Here is a 21,887-nt window from a genome sequence, read left to right as displayed (position 1 = left end):
AGAAGCGCCATTTTGGAGCTCCAAAAAGCACCAACGGAGATGTTGCGTCCACATGACATCTTTTGATTGCAGGGCCGGCCCAACGATTTTGGTGACCTAAAGTGAATTCTAAAACCGAGGCCTTTTCATGAAAAATAATTAATAATTTTGCTAAAAATCTTACAAGTTGAAAGGTGGATCAATTTTTGGACAACAACCTGGGTTTGAGAGGGGAGGTCTTGGTTCAAGTCCCACAGACAATCGACAAGACTTAAAAAGAAATTTGCATTTAGGAAGAATAATAAAATCCACAAAATATGGTCCTATGTTTTATTAAACAAACATGAAATTTGTTAGCATTCTAAATGATCACTTGTGGAATGTTGATAAATGATCACTTGTGGAATGTTGATAAATCAATTCCTCTACCATCAAAAGTTCAAAACTATAAATAAATATGTAAAAGAACCCATCCATGATGAATTATGGAAAACATCATGAAATATGTATATACATGTACTATCCCTATCAATATAGGCAAGGATTGAACTTAAAAGAGATGAATACTTAGTTTTTGAGTCCCTAAAATAGTGGTGGCCCCAAACTACTGCTTGGGTTGGTAACTAAGCATAAGGGCCGGGCACTGTTTGATTGAGTTATACTTTCTTATAATCATTTCAAGTTAAAACATATATGTCTTAACAAACTTAGCGAGACGGCTATTTGTCTATATTTGTATAAAAACTTTAGCCAATATTGAAAGTACTAATGATATATTATAATAATCTAAACTTGATCGTTTATTAATTGTTCCTCTACTTACGTAAGATTAGTTTAACAATCACCCACCATAATCTTGCAATACCAGGAAGATATATCATCTCGATAATCTTTAGTCGTGGCATGGATTTCGTGAGGATGTCACCCCATTGCAATTCCCGCTAACATATTTCACTTTAACTTGCTCTCCCAATAACTGAAAGTACAAATGATATCTGATAATATATAGTCTAAACTTGGTCGTCCTTAATGAATAAGATTTTCCATAAAGTTGACTTTTAAATTTTCCATAAACATATATTTCTCTCATTTGCTTTTAATACATTTGGTTTTCTGGCCCCAGAGGCTATGAATTTTTTGAGTAGGGTTCGGCGTGTCGTACACGGAACCTCTTCAGCTCCTAGGTCCCAAAGCTTCGTTTTTAGTAGGATTGGCTTTGCTATTCAAAAGGGGATTGCGGCGCAGCTTGTTGCCCGTTTGCCTGTCACTTTATTGTAATCGCTTTGTAGTAGATGGATGTTAATTACCATTAAAATAAAAAATAAAAAATGTAGGAATAACAATATAAGGTATTCAACAGACAATACAACAAGTCTCCAGCTCAAATGTTAGTTGCATACGAGGTATAATAATATAATATTATTCAACAAACACAATACAGCAAGAACAAATATAAACAATAAAGAATACTAAATAAATGAAGTAGAAATCTTTTAAGCATGTATAAGATGAACCTAGCAACCTGAAAATAAGCATTTCTCAAAGAAATGAAGTTGTTCCAAGGTTTTCTTCCAATGTTAATTCTTTATGGTTTAGTGCTTACACAGTTTTGGTTAATGCCCAAGATGATCAATCTGGTACTAAACAATATTTCTCTAAATATGAATATATAATCACTAATTCTCTGTATAATCCTCAATAACTAACATCTACTTCCTGTTTTTGCAGGCTTCATAAGCATAGATTGTGGGATCGTCGAAGGCTCAACCTACACCGATAACGTAACAAACATAAACTATGTATCAGATGCTGACTTCATAGACAGTGGTGAAATCCATAATATATTGGCCATATACAATTCATTTGACGTTGATACACAGCTTACCACCCTCAGAAGTTTTCCACAGAACACCAGAAACTGCTACACATTAAAACCAACCCAAGGAAAAGGTAACAGGTATTTAATAAGAGCAAGGTTTATGTATGGGAATTATGACTTCAAGGAGCAACTCCCAGAATTCGATGTCTATCTTGGACCTGATTACTAGGATACCGTTAAATTTAATTCATCATCAAAACCAATAAACATGGAGATTGTACATGTTTTGTCATCAGATTATATACATGTTTGTTTTATAAATACTGGCCGTGGAACGCCTTTTGTATCAGCCATAGAATTACGGCTTCTGGCAAGTAACATGTATAAAGAAACTGCTTTTGGATCATTATATCTTTTTGCGCGTGTGAATTTTGGCTCTGCATTTGGAACAATCAGGTAAATATTTTCACTTCTTGGATAAAAATTTTATTATCTTTAGAACCACAAAAATACTAACATTGTTTTTGTTGATTCTTGGCATAGGTATGAGGCTGACAAGTATGATCGACTGTGGGGTCCAATTAGTTGGGCTAACAGCACTTACTTGTACACTTTTGACAAAGTTTCTACGGCACTTTTCACAACTATTGACCCACCATCAGAGGTCATGAGTGATGCCATCACTCCAAAATACCCGCAGGAATCGTTTAACATTAATTGGACTCCTGATCATACCACCGATAAGTTTTTCATGTACATGCACTTTGCTGAAATTGAAATACTGAAAAGAAACCAGAAAAGAGAATTCAACATTTACCTAAATGGGAATCTCTCTTATGGACCTTTCTTTCCACTAAATCACTCAACCACCACTATTTATAGCACAGAACCGGAGTTCATAGCACCCAAGTATACACTAACAATAAATAAAACTAAAAACTCAACCCTTCCTCCGATCATCAATGCTCTCGAGCTTTATACGTTAAAGCAGCTCCCCCAAAATCAAACAAATGATCAAGATGGTAAGTGTAGAATCTTTTCTTTGATTTTATAACAAAGTAGGTTTTTATTGTAACCAATTTCTTTTTTCTTTTTAATGGATACTAGTTGCTGCATTGTTGAGCATTAAGTCAGCTTACAAAATAAATACAAAAAACTGGCAAGGAGATCCATGTACTCCACAGGAATTTGTCTGGGAAGGCATTGGATGCAGCAACAATGATACTGAATCTCCTAGGATCGTGTCGTTGTAAGTAATTTCCGTACCCCCCACCCCATCCTCCAAGTAAAAATTTCCGTCCCACATGCAAAAGTTTATTAACGCTTAATTAATTCGAAAATCAGGAACTTGTCTACTAGCGGATTGAATGGAGGCATAGATCCTGGAATAGCTAATCTCACAATGATACATACCTTGTAAGTGAACACGTCTATGGAAATAAACATAACTGTAATATATACAAAAGGTGATCATTCCAATTAACATAGTCTTATTATTCAAATTCCAGGGATTTGTCGAATAATAATTTGACAGGAACTGTGCCTAATTTTCTCTCCAGCCTTAAATTCCTAACAGTCCTGTAAGTTTATATCCCTTAAACTAGCTAGCATCACAAGCCTAGTTAAGTGGTAAAAACTAATTTACTACTCATTATAGCAATCTAAAAGGTAACAATTTCGTCGGGCCGATTCCAGCAGAGCTCCAAGCAAAGGCAAGCAAGGGAACATTATCATTAAGGTTTGGCTCTCATTTTTGAACTTGATGAATGAATATAATACAATCTATTGCTTTAGAATTTGACATTGACTCCCCCAATATCAGTTTTGATGGTGAGAGTACAGGTGATCCTGCAAGTTCATGTGACGGGAATACTTGTAAAGACAGCAAGGATAACAAAATCATTGTCCCGGTAATAGCATCCGTTGCATCACTTATTGTGATTTTGATTGCACTCTCTGCTATATGGATAATTAAAAAACAGAAAGAACACGGTATGAGAACCCTTTCTGTTTAAATAGATAGTTTTGTCAAATAATCTTTAATCCAAATCCGTACACACAAAAACAGGCATCGGGCCGGACATAAGAAAACAACAGTACACATACTCTGAGGTACAAAGCATGACAAACAACTTTAGTCTTGTTCTTGGGAAAGGAGGATTTGGAACAGTTTACCATGGGTTCATAGGTGATACACAAGTTGCTGTCAAGATGCTTTCTGGATCATCTATCCAAGGGGACAAGGAATTTCAGGCTGAGGTAAACATTAATTTAACACATGCATAAGATGATAATTAGAAACAAGAACATTAATGAATACATGGTAAATACTTACAGGCCTATCTTCTCCTTGGTATTCATCATAAAAACTTAATTTCACTTATTGGATACTGCGATGATGAAAGCCACAAGGGGATCATTTATGAATACATGGCTAATGGGAACTTAGATAGTCACATATTCGGTATTTTTCATTGTGACTTTATCTTTTTGTTTTGACATCTTTATTTCCTCAAGTGCTGTAAGTGAATTAAGGTTTGCAAATATGTAAGATTTAGTACTAATTTTCTATATTACTTGAGCAGATGCATCTTCTAGTTTTTTGAATTGGGAAGAAAGGTTGCAAATAGTGTGCGATGCAGCACATGGTTCGTAAGCAAATTATCCCAAATCTATCTTGTATTTGTTTGCTTTAATGATCATGAAGAAGATTTCTAACCAAATAGGATTCTGTTTGTAGGCCTAGAGTACCTGCATCATGGTTGCAAGCCACCAATAGTCCATAGAGATATCAAGGGTACCAACATTTTACTGAATGAAACATTTCAGGCAAAACTAGCAGACTTTGGGTTGTCCAAGGCCTTTCCTACAGAAGGCGGCACACATATTTCAACAGCAGTTGCCGGCACTCCTGGTTACCTTGACCCTGAGTGAGTTTTCTTAATCTTGACATATACTATGTAACACTTATGCTATCCATGGACTTTTTGGTAGTAAGAACTCTGGATTGCAGGTATTACACGTCAACCAGGCTGACCGAGAAAAGTGATGTTTATAGCTTTGGGGTTGTGCTTCTAGTGATAATAACAGGCCAACCAGCAATAACCAAATATGATAACGACAACATACACATAAGTCGATTGGTCAATTTAAAGCTAGCAGAGGGCGACATAAATAGCATTGTTGATCCAAGGCTATTGGGGGATTTTGACGTCAATTCAGCATGGAAGGCGGTAGAGCTGGCAATGGCCTGCGTTGCACACACACCGAGCAGGAGACCAACAATGAAGGAAGTGGTGATGGAGTTAAATGATTGTTTAGTCACAGAAAGAGCTCGTCAGGAGACCAAACCAAAGAAGTTAACTGGACTCATGTCACTTAATCTGGAGAATGCATATGATCCAACACCAATATAGTAAATTCAAAATAAACTTTAATTTGACATTTGTGTAATGCTATACTTTATGTTGTGCTTCTTGGTATGCTTTGTGTAATAAATGTTACTAATCTTTTACATTTGCATCCCTAAAATTATGTGTTTCCAACATATGCTTTCTAACCTTTTAGGCACCGTCACGTTGTGGAAACGGGTCTTACCCTTCTTGCTCATCCAAGAACACCATCAAACCACAGTAGAAAAACCACTTGAGTCAGGTTTCAAACCTGAAACCACAATGTCCCAAATCTAAACCATCATTCCATTGCTATCGAACTAGAAGACCAATTACACACACAATCCATAAACTAGAAGTAACTTTCTCTTTATTATTTTTATTCGCTCAATGGGGTTTTTTTGGCTTTAGTTTTAATTTACTCTCGATCTCAATTATTGAATCTAATTGAGAAGTCAATAACCACAAAGATCGTCAATAATTGTTTTTTAACGACTAAATGTTACCTGTATGGGGTTTGTAGATAAATTTAAATGGGCCGTTTAACCCATCATGTGCGAGAAACCATGACCCAAATTGGATCTCCATATTTCATATATTGTCACATGTTGGATTTGAACCGATGACCTCCTCTTTAAATTGACCGTGGTCACCGGCCTTTGGTTCGACACCGAAGAACGTCGCTTGACCTTGGTCACCGGACCTTGGTTTGACACATCGTGAAGGACCATGTTCAACGAGTGTCAATTACTTTTATATGTTTTTTTTTTCTGTTTCATTCCCATCGGTTGTGTTTATACTAACATGTACAATGAACCAAAACCGGGGAATGTCGTTGATGTGCAACACTTCAGGATCAAGCTACTTTGAAGAATATGAATTATTTCTTCAAACAATTAAGCAGCTCACATATATTTTGACTGAATTTTGGACTTATATATTAAGAACCTAGACCGGGACTAGTTATTATTAATATATTATCATTGTTCTTTCTATTATGTTTCTTGTTTTACAGTCTTAGCGTTCGATTCTCTACCGCTCTGACTATGTAGGAGTATTGGAACCTACAAGATTAGCTAGAGTTTAGTATCAAGCCCACCAACCTATTTATGTCTATTTATTGTAACCCTGTATTGATGCCAATACTAGTTAAAAATCAAATTGGACTCACTAGGTTTCAATTTTGTTTATAATTTCTCTATTTGTATTAAATATTATTTTACAAAAAATTATTTACTAGAATATTTTATTCACTAAAACTTTATTTACTTAGTGGGTTCACAAAATTTTTATGTGCAATATACAATCACCAAAAAAATAATGGGTTTGCTCGAAAATATCATGTTACACGCACTACAGAAAACACGAAAAATATTAGTGTCGGGCGAACTCCTAAGGTGGCTCCACCAATGACTGTCATCAAGACCGGAATGGAATATTACTACAAAATGAAGGGAGCATATCACGCTTACTTGGACAAATTTGATAATGACAAGTAAGCTATATGAAATATCTCGGAAAAATTCCAGCAATTTATAGATTACTACTATACTTAATTAATAATATTAATCTAAGATGGATAATTAATAATCTTATATGATGGATACTTAATTAATAATCTTAATCTATGATAGTGTCGGGCAAACCCATAAGGTGGCTCCATCAATGGTTGTTATCGAGACCAGAGTGGAATAATACTACAAAATGAAGGGAGCATACCAAGTTTACTTGGACAAATTTGACAACGACAGGTAAGATGTATGAAATATTCTAGGAAAATACCATCAACTTATAGATTACTACTATACTTAATTAATAATCTTAATCTTTGATGGATAATTAATAATCTTAATCTATGACAGATACTTAATTAATAATATTAATTTATGATGGTATCGGGCAAATTCATAAAGTGACTCCACCATTGATTATTGTCAAGATCTGAGAGGAATAGTACTACGAAATGAGGGGAGTGTACCACGTTTACTTGGACAAATTTGACAATGACAAGTAAGCTGCATGAAACATTCTAAGAAAATTCCAACAATTTATAGATGACTGAAGGATTAATTGGTTAAATATACTTAATTAATAATCTTAATCTACTATAAGTACTTAAGCAATAATCTTAATCTACGATGGATATTATTATTAATATCTTAAATATTGCCCTTATGATTATTTATTTGTTAATTATCAATCATGGATTTAAATCCTATAGATATCGTAATTATTTGATGGATACAAATAGAGAGCTAATTAGAAAGAATATGGGTTAATCACCAACATTAAGTTCGTCCCTCTCCCCCTTTCATAAGTACTTAAGCAATAATCTTAATCTACGATGGTTATTATTATTAATATATTAAATATTGCCCTTATGATTATTTATTTATTAATTATCAATCATGGATTTAAATCATATAGATATCTTGATTATTTGATGGATACAAATAGAGAGCTAATTAGAAAGAATATGGGTTAATCGCCAACATTAAGTTCGTCCCTCTCCCCCTTTCATAAATTCACCATCCTCACATACACCTTAAAGTTCAACCGGAGACCAGGCATGAGGCTGGTCCGGCTCAATGTATATAACCGTTTTTTATTGAGTTGTTCAGAGCAATTAAGCGGTTGAACCGGTAAATCAAGTTAGTGGTTGGACCGGTGTTGGGCAAAATATATAAATGAAACTTTTTGTAACTTTAAAGAAACTTGATAACTCCATTGTGAAAACTAAAGCCTTTACAAACTCTTCTAAAATGGTATTTATGTCCTTTTCCTACGTATATATATGTTTAATATCCTTTTTAATTAGTGCTTTAATTACTTCTTGTTTTTTTTTTCTTACAAAGTGCGTTGTTTTTTCATAAAACCAAATACATTTCTTTTGTTTTTTAAATATAAATTGAGAACATAGTTTTATTAAACTTTTAATTTAATAGTATTCAAAGTTTGTCATATTTGGTCGTTTTTGGAATGAATTATATATGACTTGGTCCGGGTCTTAAATCCAGTCTGATCTTTGACCAAGTAAGACGGCCGGTTCGGTGTTAGGTCCAATTCTGAAAATATTGGCTGCAAGAGTTAAGTGAACTGATCGGAAACGACGAAGGATCAGGTTTCCTAAAACAATATACATTGATGACAAGTATACCACGTTTACTTGGACCAATTTAACAATGACAAGTAATCGGGATGAAGTATTCCAGGAGTTTTCCAACCATTACAAATTACAAAATGAGAGGTTAACCATAACTAAGAATCTTAAACTATGATGGATAATCTTGATTAATTATGGTCCAATCCAGCACAGCGCTAACCAGAATTCCTTAGATTAAGCTAATCAAACACATATTATATTTATGGTTTTTCAAATCTAAAATATACACATTGTTTATGGTAGGAATCATGCATGTATATACGCTACAAAGTCAATGAGGATGTCCACTAAGAAACTGCCAAGTCTCTTGCAGGGTTAAAAAAAGGAACCGAGGGAATGTTTGATTACATTTCTCTTCAAAACTCTCCTCCCACACATGGGACTTTATATGGGGTGATCAGGGTGCTAAATAAAACTTTTATAGAAGGTAGTAGAAGATAGAAGGGGATTTTTAGGTATAAATTAGGCTAATATTCTTTTTATGAAAAAGAGTTGTCCCATCCTTTGTGTGTAGGTTCGCCAATGCCTAGAACGTTACATGTTGCTATTCGCTTTTCGGGAACACACGCAATAACAACGCAGACAATATCAAGGCATCAACAAATTAAACCGAGTACACATGCATGATCATGAGTCATGATATATTAAATGCTATAAAATATTTGACTAAATATGTAAAACCAGCCTCGCAGAAGTCGCCACTTTCAATACCATACCAAGTCTCCAGTTCAAATTAATACTAACCTTAAGGTATAGATTAATCAACACACACAATACAGCAAGAATAAATGCATATAATAAATATAATAATGATACACAAATAAATAAATAAACGAGGAATCTTTTAAACATGTATAAGATGAGGGATCCCATATCTAACTAGAGACTTCAAACTAAGTGTTTCTCAGAGAAATGAAGCTGTTCGAATGTTTTCTTCCAATGTTGATTCTTGTTGGTTTAGTTCTTACCTTGGTTCATACCCAAGATGCTCAATCAGGTACTAGACTATATTTCTCTAGATATAAATGTACAACCACTAAGTATCTCTATCTAATTGACCTCCTCACTAATTAGCCTCTCTTTTCTCTTTTGTTGCAGGCTTCATAAGCATAGATTGTGGGATTGTCGAAGGCTCAACCTACACCGATAATGTAACAAACATAAACTATGTATCAGATGCTGACTTCATAGACAGTGGTGAAATCCATAATATATTGGCCATATACAATTCATACGACGTTGATACACAGCTTACCACCCTCAGAAGTTTTCCTAAAAACACTAGAAACTGCTACACGCTAAAACCAACTCAAGGAAAGGGTCGCAGGTATCTAATAAGGGTGCAGTTTATGTATGGAAACTATGACTTCAAGGATCAACTTCCAGAATTTGACGTCTATCTTGGACCTGATTACTGGCAAACCATTAAAATCAATTCGTCATCTAAACCAATAAACAGGGAGATTATACATGTTTTGTCATCCGATTATCTACATGTTTGTCTTATAAATACAGGTCATGGAATACCTTTTATATCGGCCATAGAGCTACGGCTTCTGGCAGATAACATGTATAAAGAAAGTGCTGATTTTGGATCATTACATGCGTTTTCACGTGTGAATTTTGGTGATGCGTTTACAACAGTCAGGTAAACATTTTACAATCTGTTTAGTATATGGAAAATTAATTAATAGATCATCTTAAAGAACACAAAATTAGTAACTTCATTGGTATTGACTCTTAACTTAGATATGAGGCTGACAAATATGATCGACTATGGCTTCCGGTTAGCTGGCCTGATAGTACTAGGTTATATACTTTAGACAAAGTTTATACATCGCTCTCATTCAATGACCCGCCAGAAGAGGTCATGAGTACTGCCATCACTCCAGAATACCCAAATGATTCAATTAGCATGAGCTGGAGTCCTGTTAATCCCACTGATCAATTTTTCATTTACATACACTTTGCTGATATTCAAATACTGAAAAGAAACCAGTTAAGAGAATTCACCATTTACCTGAACGGGAACCATTGGATTGGACCTTTCTCTCCATTTAATCACTCAACCATCACCACTGCAAGCACAGAACCGGAGACCGTAGCACCCACCTATATTCTCACAATTAACAAAACCAAAAATTCAACCCTTCCTCCAATCATCAATGCCATCGAGCTTTATACATTAAAGCAGCTCCCACAAAAGCAAACATATGATCAAGATGGTAAGTGTAGAATATGTTCTTTGATTCAATATGTGAACTGTTCTTTTAACATAACTATTTTTAATTTAAGTCTTTTGTATTGTGATGGATATAGTTTCTGTATTGTGGAGCATTAAGTCAACTTACAAAATAAATACAAAAAACTGGCAAGGTGATCCATGTACTCCACAAGAATTTGTTTGGGAAGGCATTGGATGCAGCAACAATGATACTGAATCTCCTAGGATTGTGTCGTTGTAAGTAAAAAACTTCAAGAACCCCCACCCTGCCTTGAAGTTAAAATTTTGTTCTGCGTCCAAGAATTTATTAACACTTGATCTGAAAATCAGGAACTTGTCTAGCAATGGACTGAATGGAGACATAGATCCTGGAATAGCTAATCTCACAATGATACATACTTTGTAAGCGAACACTTGTATATATACAAATGGTGAGTCTAATTACCATATTCTTATTCTCTGCATCCCTATTGCAGGGATTTGTCAAATAATAATTTGACAGGAATTGTGCCCAACTTTCTCTCCAGACTTAGATTCCTAACGGTCCTGTAAGTTTATATCGTTTGAACTAGAATCTCAAGTCTAGTTTGGTGGTAATAACTAATCTTACTTACTATTGGTTATAGCAATCTAAAAGGAAACAATTTCATTGGGCCGATTCCAGCAGAGCTCCAAGCAAAGGCAAACAAGGGATCGTTGTCATTAAGGTTTGGCTAACATCTGTTAATATGCTGATTGAATTTAATACACATTGCTTTAGTATGTGACATTTACCCTCCAATATCAGTTTTGATGGCGTGAGTACAGATGGCCCGGCAAGTTCATGTGACGGGAATACTTGTAAAGACAGTAAGGATAACAAAATCATTGTCCCGGTTATAGCCTCCGTTGCATCACTCGTTGTGATTTTGATTGCACTCTCTGCTGTATGGATAATTAAAAAACAAAAAGAGCACGGTATGAGAACCCCTTCTATTTAATTAGATTGCCTTATCAAATAATCTTTAATCCAAACCCATACGCACAAAAACAGGCATCGGGCCGGACATAAGAAAACAACAGTACACATACCCCGAGGTACAAAGCATGACAAACAACTTTAGTGTTGTTCTTGGGAAAGGAGGATTTGGAACAGTTTACCATGGGTTCATAGGTGATACACAAGTTGCTATCAAGATGCTTTCTGGATCATCTCTCCAAGGGGACAAGGAATTTCAGGCGGAGGTAAACTTTAACTTAAAACATGCATAAGATCAAAATTAGAAACAAGAACATGTGTGCCATGAACATTACATGGAAAACTAAAAAGATTTATCACATGTGCAGGCCTATCTTCTCCTAGGTATTCATCATAAAAACTTAATTTCACTTATTGGATACTGCAATGATGAAAGCCACAAGGGGATCATTTATGAATACATGGCTAATGGGAACTTAGAAAGCCGCATATTTGGTATTTTATCATTGTGACTTTATGCCTTTTGTTAAAACATCTTTTTTCCCTCAAACAAGTTAATGTTTTAAATTACTTGAGCAGATACATCTTCAAGTTTCTTGAACTGGGAAAAAAGGCTGCAAATAGTATGCGATGCAGCACATGGTTCGTGAGAAAATCATACCCAATCTACCTACTTTTATCTTTAATCATGAATATTTCTAACTAAATGGGACTCGATTTTAGGCCTAGAGTACCTGCATCATGGTTGCAAGCCACCAATAGTCCATAGAGATATCAAGGGTACCAACATTTTACTGAATGAAACATTTCAGGCAAAACTAGCAGACTTTGGGTTGTCCAAGGCCTTTCCTACAGAAGGCGGCACACATATTTCAACAGCAGTTGCCGGCACTCCTGGTTACCTTGACCCTGAGTGAGTTTTCTTAATCTTGACATATACTATGTAACACTTATGCTATCCATGGACTTTTTGGTAGTAAGAACTCTGGATTGCAGGTATTACACGTCAACCAGGCTGACCGAGAAAAGTGATGTTTATAGCTTTGGGGTTGTGCTTCTAGTGATAATAACAGGCCAACCAGCAATTACCAAACATGATAATGAAAACATACACATAAGTCGATTGGTCAATTTAAAGCTAGCAGAGGGGGACATAAATAGCATTGTTGATCCAAGGCTATTGGGGGATTTTGACGTCAATTCGGCATGGAAGGCGGTAGAGCTGGCAATGGCCTGCGTTGCACACACACCGAGCAGGAGACCAACAATGAAGGAAGTGGTGATGGAGTTAAATGATTGTTTAGTCACAGAAAGAGCTCGTCAGGAGACCAAACCAAAGAAGTTAACTGGACTCATGTCACTTAATCTAGAGAGTGCATATGATCCAACACCATTATAGTAAATTCAAATGAACTTTAATTTGACATTTGTGTAATGCTATACTTTATGTTGTGCTTCTACTTTCTGTTGTGCTTCTTGGTATGTTTTGTGTAATATCTGTAACTAACCTTTTACATTTTGCACCCCTTAAAATATATGCGTTTCATGGTTTGTGTTCCAGCATATGCTTTCAGTTTTCCTCATTAGAATGCTCGGTTATGACAGCCTTGAAAGCATAAGCATAATCAAACATAGAGTGTCCATTTAGACCCATTTAAAGTTAGCTAGTTATATAAGAGTGGCCATTTTGACCCATTGAATAACTTGAGTAGACCCATATGAACACATAAGTAAACGAAAACCCCCAGAATGGCTAGACCCATTACTTAATGAGCGGGCCAAAAGTGTCAGGTGTAAGCATGCAAGGATATTGCCAAAGAATTTGTAGAAGACTTACCTTATAAAAAGGATTCTATATAGCCACCCCTTCATATCTCCTGAAGTTGCGCACGCCTATCACTTGGACGAGCAACCAAAGGGCCAAAGTGTGCCCCTAGCAACCTTAGATGCGCTACACCATCTGATGCAAATTGTCATGACTTTTGACAGCTATGGCACTCGGTTTTGAACTTGTCAAAGCTATTCATTAGCTTTTACATATCCTTCTTATGAATATCCTCACTCTCCACATGGGCTAATTGTTTAGGACTGCTCCAATTCTATATCATCTAGATCGTATAGATGTATTTTGTTCTAGCTCTTCTAGAGTGTTGTTATCAAATTCTAGAAGTAATTCTTCTATTGACCCGCTTGGTAATCGGTTAACTTTATAAGCATTTTATTTGAGACGATTAGATGCTAATAACAGACGAGTAAATCTTCAGTTGATATTTATATATTATATTATTATGAATCTGTTATATTTATGATTGATAATAAATAATATTTATGATTAAACTTACCAATGGCCAAATACAACAAAAATGCTAGAATTGTTGGTGATGCGGGTGCGGGTAGGGTGGCAACAACAAAAAGAAATCAATTGGATTATAATTTATTTGACCCAACAAAATCAGATTTAATTGGGTTATCGAAATGAACTTGGGCCGGTGAATTCAATTATTGGAAGAAGCTTGAGGAGTCGCCTAAGGCTATGGGGCATGATTAAGGAAGAAAGAAGAATGATATCTTACGTAGAAAAAATAATTGAGAATAGAATAATTGAACACCCTCCCCCATCCCTTGATCACGCGTGACGTGATAGGCCTGACCACCATCACGCACATCACGGAGCATGGAGAGCCCTTTGTGACCGTTGTGCAACGGTAATTTAAAAAATATATATATTTGTTTTATATTTAATAATTAATCATCAACTACATATACATCTCATGCTACAAATCCATTTTCAATTCATCTTTCATCTTCATCATTCACCAAAGAGTAAAGTCTCATTTTCGTCCTTGTGGTTTGGCAAATAATGCGAATTTAGTTCAAAAAGTTTATTTTTTGCATATGGACCCTTCACGTACACTACTACACAAAGGGGCAAAAGCGACCGAAATTTGCGACCAACCAAAATGGTCGCAAAATTAGCGACCGTATTAGCGACCAAATCGACAGCGGTTGCAAATTTACCGACCAAAACAAAATCGGTCGCAAAATCAGCGACCTAAACAAAATCGGTCGTAAAATTAAAGACCGAACATTTTCGGTCGTTAATCGGTCTCAGTTGTAGCGACCGAAGTTGTTTCGGTTGCAAATATGGTTGCTAATTTTTTTAAAAAAATATAAATATGTTCGGTCGCAAAAATGGTTGCAAAGTTTTTCGACCAAATTGTTTTGGTCGCAAAATCAGTTATCTGAACAAGATCGGCCGCAAAATTAGCGACCAAACATTTTCGATCATTAAACGGTCACAAATGTTGCGACCGAAATGTTTCAGTTGTAAATATGGTCGCGGTTGTAAAGAATAACCAAATCGAAGTTTACTTGGTCGCAAAAATGGTTGCAAATGTTTACACCGAATTAATTGGTCGCAAAATTAGCGACAAAAGCAAGATCGGCCGTTTACCCAACTCTCTATTGTAATTGGATCATTTTATTTAATAGTATGTTGATTTGATATATATATATATATATATATTACACCCAATTGAGTTAAGGTAATCAGTCAAAAGTCCCCGAGACCCACCAGGTCTTTTTTATTTCTACGGGATTAAAGCAACCCCAACTAAACGAAGAACCCCGGTGTTGCGACGGCCTGCTGGTGTAGTCAGAAAAAAAATTACATTTTCAACGTCCAAATATAACAAACTTATATTAAAGAAAAAAATACCCCCTATGTCACACCCCGACCAAAGGCGGCGGAACATGCCGGGGTGCAACGATTGCTCATAAGCGCATGACACTATTTAAAGCGACAATATTTAACAAACTCATTTCATTTCACAACATCGAAAATGTCACATAACCAAATATTCATAACTCAAATACAACAAAATATAACAAAATATAGCAAATCAAATATTGTTCATTTTTGCTAATATCCTAACGGTATTTGTGACGTTTTCTTCACCGAACTCCATAATCAACCTAGATGCAAACCTGTAACATTTCATAAAATAAAGTTTATCAACACAAAGGTTGGTGAGCAATTCATAAGTTTGAACAATAGATATATAGTATGAAAAGCCACAAAACTAGTATACAAAACCATAAATAATAGCTATAAACTTGGATAAATAGTTATCGCTAACAAGTTAGCGACACCCAACTATAAGGGGTTGCCAAATAGTTTAGGATTTTATAGTTATCGTTAATTGCATTACGTTAACGACACCTTGCCATGAGGGGTTGCCAAATGGTCTAGGATTTATAGTTCCACCATTCAAAAGCGATAAACACATAGTCAAATAAGCATAGAACTCCAAATCGAGCAATTATTCAAGTAAGGTATACAACAACGTTTGTGGTTTAAGACCCAAGTATAAAACATTTAGTTTAGATAAGTTGAAATGTCACCCCCAAAATAAAAGATAGAAAACGGGGTATGAAGTTACTTACGTTCAAGTAATAAACTTGAAAGATTGATTATTTGAAGATTTGCCGGAACGACGAGTTTAACGTATGAAGCCTAAATAAAAGAAAGTCTTGGATTTAGAAAGGTTGTCTTGAAGATCTTTAAATAAAATAATTCTTGCAAAAACTAATCAATTAAAGTTCAAGGTTTAAAATGTAACTATTTAAGAATTTATAATAATAACCCTTTTAAAAAAAGTAAGTTTGCTCAAAACCAGGTTAAAGTATCTAACCTTAATATTTACTTAACCAATGTTAAGTAATAAGGTGGGGAAAATGCTAAAATGCAAGTTCCATTATGCTAAAGATACTAAAACGGGTTTTTAACGAGTGTTCGGGTTGTCGGTTCGGGTCTTGACAAATGGTCAAACCCAAAGTCAACTTTCCAAAATATTAATTGTTATGAGATAACTCATTAAAACATACTAACACTTAACCAAGTATGTAGATCTATTGTTTAGAACTAACAACGCACGTTAAGCGAGTGTTTGGTTTTGTCGGTCCAAACTATGTTATGAGATCAAGTTGGATCCAACTATTCCAAGTACTTAAGAAAATAATTAAAATCAGTTTGTAAACTATTTTTTAAAGAAATATACAAGTTTTGATAGCTAAAAACACACTTGTGTGTCTTAAGCGAGTAAAAGTCGGTATAGTTCGGTTTGGTTCGGTCTCCATCTCACAAATAGTTCATAGATGGTTTCTACATGCCCAAATATCATAGAACTTGTATATTGGTTTATAAATGAAGAAAACTTAAATTTTACAACAAAAAAAGTTAACTACAAGTCTTTTAAGCAAAAGTTTCGGTTTAGTTCGGTTTCCATCTCCCAACGAGTTCATAGATGGATTCCATATGCTTAATATCAAAGAACTTGTAAAAATGATTTTTGAAACTCAAATCTAGCAATAAACATGTTTAAACAACTATTTTAACAAAACTAGTAAACAAAAGTTCGGTTTCCGGTTTGGACTAGTTTCGGTTAAACCGAGGTTAGTCTTATACAAACCCACACCATGGAACTTATAAATAAGTTGAACAAACTAAAGGGTTAGAAGTTAGTCATAAGTAATATGTATAATAAGTTAGGTGTGTGTAAATATATATCAAGAACACGAAGTCCTCCATGAAGCCTTGCCTTATGACATTCGAAACTTAACCAACCAAAGTCGGTGAAGTAACAAATAAAGAAAACAAGGGGTGTGTATTATATATATGTTGTACCACCATATTCAAGAGTTAGTAATGCTGGATGAACAAGTTAGAATGAAAGACTATAGTTAGTTTGACTTGAAAAGTCAAAACTTCAAGAATACATAAGAAATAACAACCTGGAATCTATGGAGTTTTGAGAGAGTTTTTGGAGATGTAGCAAGAGTAAAATGAAGAAGATGGGTGTGTATATATAGGGATGGAGTGAAGGGTTGGATATAAAGATTCTTTTATGGTTTGCATAAAAATGGGTATGTTTAAATAGTCAAACAATGCATAATATAAAAAAACCAATATTTTATATATTTTATATATTTTAAATGACAAGATCCAATATTTTATATATTTGAAATGTTCGGGTTACAAACGGGTCGGGTTTACATAACAAAAGTGACCCGAAATTGACGAATGTCACACCCTAGTTGCGGTCGTGAACGACGTGAATTCGGTCAATATTGACATTAATGAAAAAACCGTGCACTGCGGCCGAGAACGGGCCGGTACAGACGTTGTAGACACTAAATCATCAAACACAAAATGTCTTAAATAAAAAAATAAACATAAAAAGAAAAAAAATATTAAATGGCTAATTTGGTGTTGCCAAGTGGACCAATTCGTTACCAGAACTAAAATAATAAAAAACTTGTATAGTTTTTGATAAAAAAAAGTGACATGTTTAAAACGACATTTATATGGTCGGTAAAACTCGGGCGTTACAGTGGCAACATATTTAAAACAACGTTTATTTAATCGGTAAAACGTAGGCGTTGTGGCGGTGCTCGACTCGCATTTAATCGGTTACGTTTGTACATCACATGAATTTTTTTAAAAAACTTACATATTAAAAAGGGGTGATAAGAGAAAATTAATTGCAATATGCAAAAAATGTTTATTGTGAACCACCTAGTATATACAGCTGGACCCATTTAAAAGAAACAAAATAGACAGCGGTTGCAAATTTACCGACCAAAACAAAATCGGTCGCAAAATCAGCGACCTAAACAAAATCGGTCGTAAAATTAAAGACCTAACATTTTCGGTCGTTAATCGGTCGCAGTTGTAGTGACCGAAGTTGTTTCGGTTGCAAATATGGTTGCTAATTTTTTTTAAAAAAATATAAATATGTTCGGTCGCAAAAATGGTTGCAAAGTTTTTCGACCAAATTGTTTTGGTCGCAAAATCAGTTATCTGAACAAGATCGGCCGCAAAATTAGCGACCAAACATTTTCGATCATTAAACGGTCACAAATGTTGCGACCGAAATGTTTCAGTTGTAAATATGGTCGCGGTTGTAAAGAATAACCAAATCGAAGTTTATTTGGTCGCAAAAATGGTTGCAAATGTTTACACCGAATTAATTGGTCGCAAAATTAGCGACAAAAGCAAGATCGGCCGTTTACCCAACTCTCTATTGTAATTGGATCATTTTATTTAATAGTATGTTGATTTGATATATATATATATATATATATATATATATATATATATATATATATATATTACACCCAATTGAGTTAAGGTAATCAGTCAAAAGTCCCCGAGACCCACCAGTCTTTTTTATTTCTACGGGATTAAAGCAACCCCAACTAAACGAAGAACCCCGGTGTTGCGACGGCCTGCTGGTGTAGTCAGAAAAAAAATTACATTTTCAACGTCCAAATATAACAAACTTATATTAAAGAAAAAAAATACCCCCTATGTCACACCCCGACCAAAGGCGGCGGAACATGCCGGGGTGCAACGATTGCTCATAAGCGCATGACACTATTTAAAGCGACAATATTTAACAAACTCATTTCATTTCACAACATCGAAAATGTCACATAACAAAATATTTATAACTCAAATATAATTTGAGCAGCACTCCAACGCCGCTTGGTTTTCTTTGTCGTCTTTGAACGATGTCCCTCATTGTCGTCAAACGAAACACCAATCTTTAACACTCGTTGGCACGCTTATCGAGACTCATCTCCATGATAACAAACGCCTTCTTGGTTGTATGTGGGTTGAGGGTGGCACGAACTTCGAGGAAACGTTGGCACGGAAATCGAGGAATCGGAGCACGCTTATCGAGGTGGATCGTTAATATGGTTGGGATATTCTAGAGAGATGTTAGAGAGAAAGCAAAGCTGATTTTGGGATGTGAAAATATCAAACCCGGATGTTGCTATTTATAGGCAAAATTTTTGATCCCGTCGCGGTACGCGACGGCCTCTTGGGCACCCGTCGCATATCACGACGTAGCCCTGCGCAGTCACAACGTAGGTCTGCCACATGGCAGACGGTGTGCCACGTGTTGACACGAGGCGGACGATGTGCCACGTGTGGCCACGTGTTGGGACACGTGGCAGACGGCGCGCCACGTGTGGACACGTGGCGGAGCTGGTGCCAGACGTGTCAGGCCACGTCATCGCGTATCGTGATGCCGTAAGTTAACAACGATCGCGTATCGCTGTTGACTTCTTCTAGAAGCTTTGACCAAGTGTAGGTTCCCGGACGGATCTTACACGGGATATCGCTATCTACGTAGGTGCGGAATCCCTGCGTAGGTAGTTACGAGCGTAGAATACGTAAAACAAACACACGCGATACAAACGAACACGTTATGTATTATAACTTGAAACACGTCTATTACAGACTCTCGACACGTTCACTGAACTCAACAACTGACTCCTCTCTCATAACCTAAACACACCGTCAGCTACGGTATATATAGACACGACAACTTCGCCTGATATGTTCAGGCGAAGTTGTCCATAACTTCGCTCGTTCAACAAGTTCGCCTAGGCGAACTTGTCGACAACTTCCCTTGTTCAACAAGTTCGCCTAAGCGAACTTGTTGACAACTTCGCTTACATATATAAATATAAACTTAAACATAATTAAATTACAGACTCGATTACAAACGCTAGACTATGAACTACTGACATTTATGTACCAACAGACTCCCCCTTGGCAGTAGCTTCATATCTTGATCTTCAAAGCTTGTGTCTTGTAATCTCTCGTCTTCTCTCTTCATCTCTTCAAGCATGCACTCCCTGTCTAACACATACAGAAACCAACTTCTGGTACTTCTTAGCTTCCTCTTTCCAAGCAAGAATGTAGAAAATCTTCTTAGCATGTAGTACCTGCAAGTCAGCTTGAGACAGATTGACTAAGTGCATAGGATCATACACTCTCATGATCTCTTGCTCATCCTCATCCTCCATGACCGCTTCAGCAGTTTCACAATCCACGTACCACCACTTCAAGTCTTTCAAGACGTTCTTGGGCATCACCTTCATCGGCACTTCTTTTAAATGACGGACTGGTTTATACTTCATAACCATCCATGGTTTGCCGTCTGCCCTCATCCCTCTATCTTTGTCTTCTACTAACTTCCCTTTCTGAGGCTTCAGAAGTTCAAACTTTTTGTCTTTAATGGCCTCCTTCCAAACAATTTTCCCAATTACTCTCGCCATGTTATCATCGCTTCTGTTTATCAGCCCCAGTCTTGCTAAGTCTTTCACCTCACACGCCGGTAAGGTATTCAGGGATCTTAACATCTTCTTGAAGTACTGAATGCCGTCGTAACGTTTGATCACAAATAGTTTCAACTCTTCATCGTACAACCAGCATATGATTCCCTTCTTTGATTCTGCATATCCCTTTATATTATACGACTTTTTGAACATCGTCGGTACTGCTGGCTTCTTCGTCTTTACAAACCACTGAGCGCAGCCTTCCTTCCAGTTTGGCTGATCTTCCCACTCAGTGTTGTCAACCGCAGCATCTTCACAAATAGTCGACTGTTCAACCACAGGGATCTCATGCTCTACATTTTCTTCAACAATCTCTCCTTCTTCTATCACATTCTCAACAACAATTTCTGCACCAATCTTTTCAATCTCATCGATTGGCAGAACATCATCTTCATCTATCAACTCATCCTCTAACATATCATCTATCTCTTTTAGCGCATCAATCATATCATCAACAACTTCAACATCTTCAACCACAACCACATCATCACCAGCTGTAGACTCCCCCTCAACTGTGGAAGCCCCAAGAGCTATAGAAGTTCTTGGCAACTCACCACCTGCACCTTCCGGTGCATTGGGATCATCGTCTTGATCTTCTCTTCTTTTGGACCTCAGCTCATCTCCTTTACAGCTCATCTCCCCCTGAGATGCCAAGAACACCTTCAAGGCATCTATAACTTTCCCGTGCTCAACCAGGAGGGATGCCTGCAGTTGATTTGCTTCCACTAGGCTTTGAATAGTCTTGGACTGCTCAGCTACAATCCGCTCTAGTGAAGCTATTCGTTCCGAGTCTGAAGTGGGCGTGTCCGCAGGTGGTACCGTACCCGATAACCCTGCAGTAGTGGTAACCGTAGACTCGACAAATCGTGCTACTTCCACCGATGGAGTAATCGTTTGAGGTGGTAGAGACACAATTGCTGGAGTCGACGTCTGGACAGCCGTGATTGATGGAATGTCAGCCGACGATGTAGCCACTACGGGAACAACCGTAGCGCTTGTACTCGATACCTGCACAGAGGTAGGAACAAAGGACATACCAGATAGGGCAGGTGGAGCAAAACGTACCAACCGTGAAGTCTCTCCAGCTCCTACACCCATACCTGTCCTTTCCCTTCGTGACCGCTTTCTTACCAGCTGCACAGCTTCTTCTTCATCAT

General features: G+C 36.4%; 1 protein-coding gene and 1 pseudogene across 1 annotated transcript; both read left to right on the top strand.

Annotated features, from left to right (window-relative positions):
• Positions 1-1,693: 1,693 nt before the first annotated feature.
• Positions 1,694-5,258, top strand: LOC143530062 (LRR receptor-like serine/threonine-protein kinase IOS1; annotated as a pseudogene).
• A 4,007-nt stretch (positions 5,259-9,265) lies between these two features.
• On the top strand, positions 9,266-13,065 carry LOC143530115 (putative leucine-rich repeat receptor-like protein kinase At2g19210). The gene is made up of 13 exons (XM_077025742.1): positions 9,266-9,350; positions 9,428-10,001; positions 10,103-10,578; positions 10,673-10,814; positions 10,908-10,979; positions 11,054-11,125; positions 11,204-11,284; positions 11,365-11,534; positions 11,611-11,801; positions 11,904-12,043; positions 12,128-12,177; positions 12,259-12,448; positions 12,532-13,065. The coding sequence occupies exons 1-13, from the start codon at positions 9,266-9,268 to the stop codon at positions 12,932-12,934; spliced, it is 2,646 nt and encodes an 881-aa protein (XP_076881857.1). The 3' UTR covers positions 12,935-13,065.
• The last annotated feature ends 8,822 nt before the right edge of the window (positions 13,066-21,887 follow it).

The sequence above is a fragment of the Bidens hawaiensis genome, unplaced genomic scaffold (assembly GCF_021521415.1).
Source record: "Bidens hawaiensis isolate Kalapana, Puna unplaced genomic scaffold, B.hawaiensis_p1.1 tig00008841_1, whole genome shotgun sequence".
In the NCBI taxonomy this organism is placed as follows: Eukaryota; Viridiplantae; Streptophyta; class Magnoliopsida; order Asterales; family Asteraceae; genus Bidens; species Bidens hawaiensis.
This window is presented reverse-complemented; position numbering and strand designations above follow the sequence as displayed.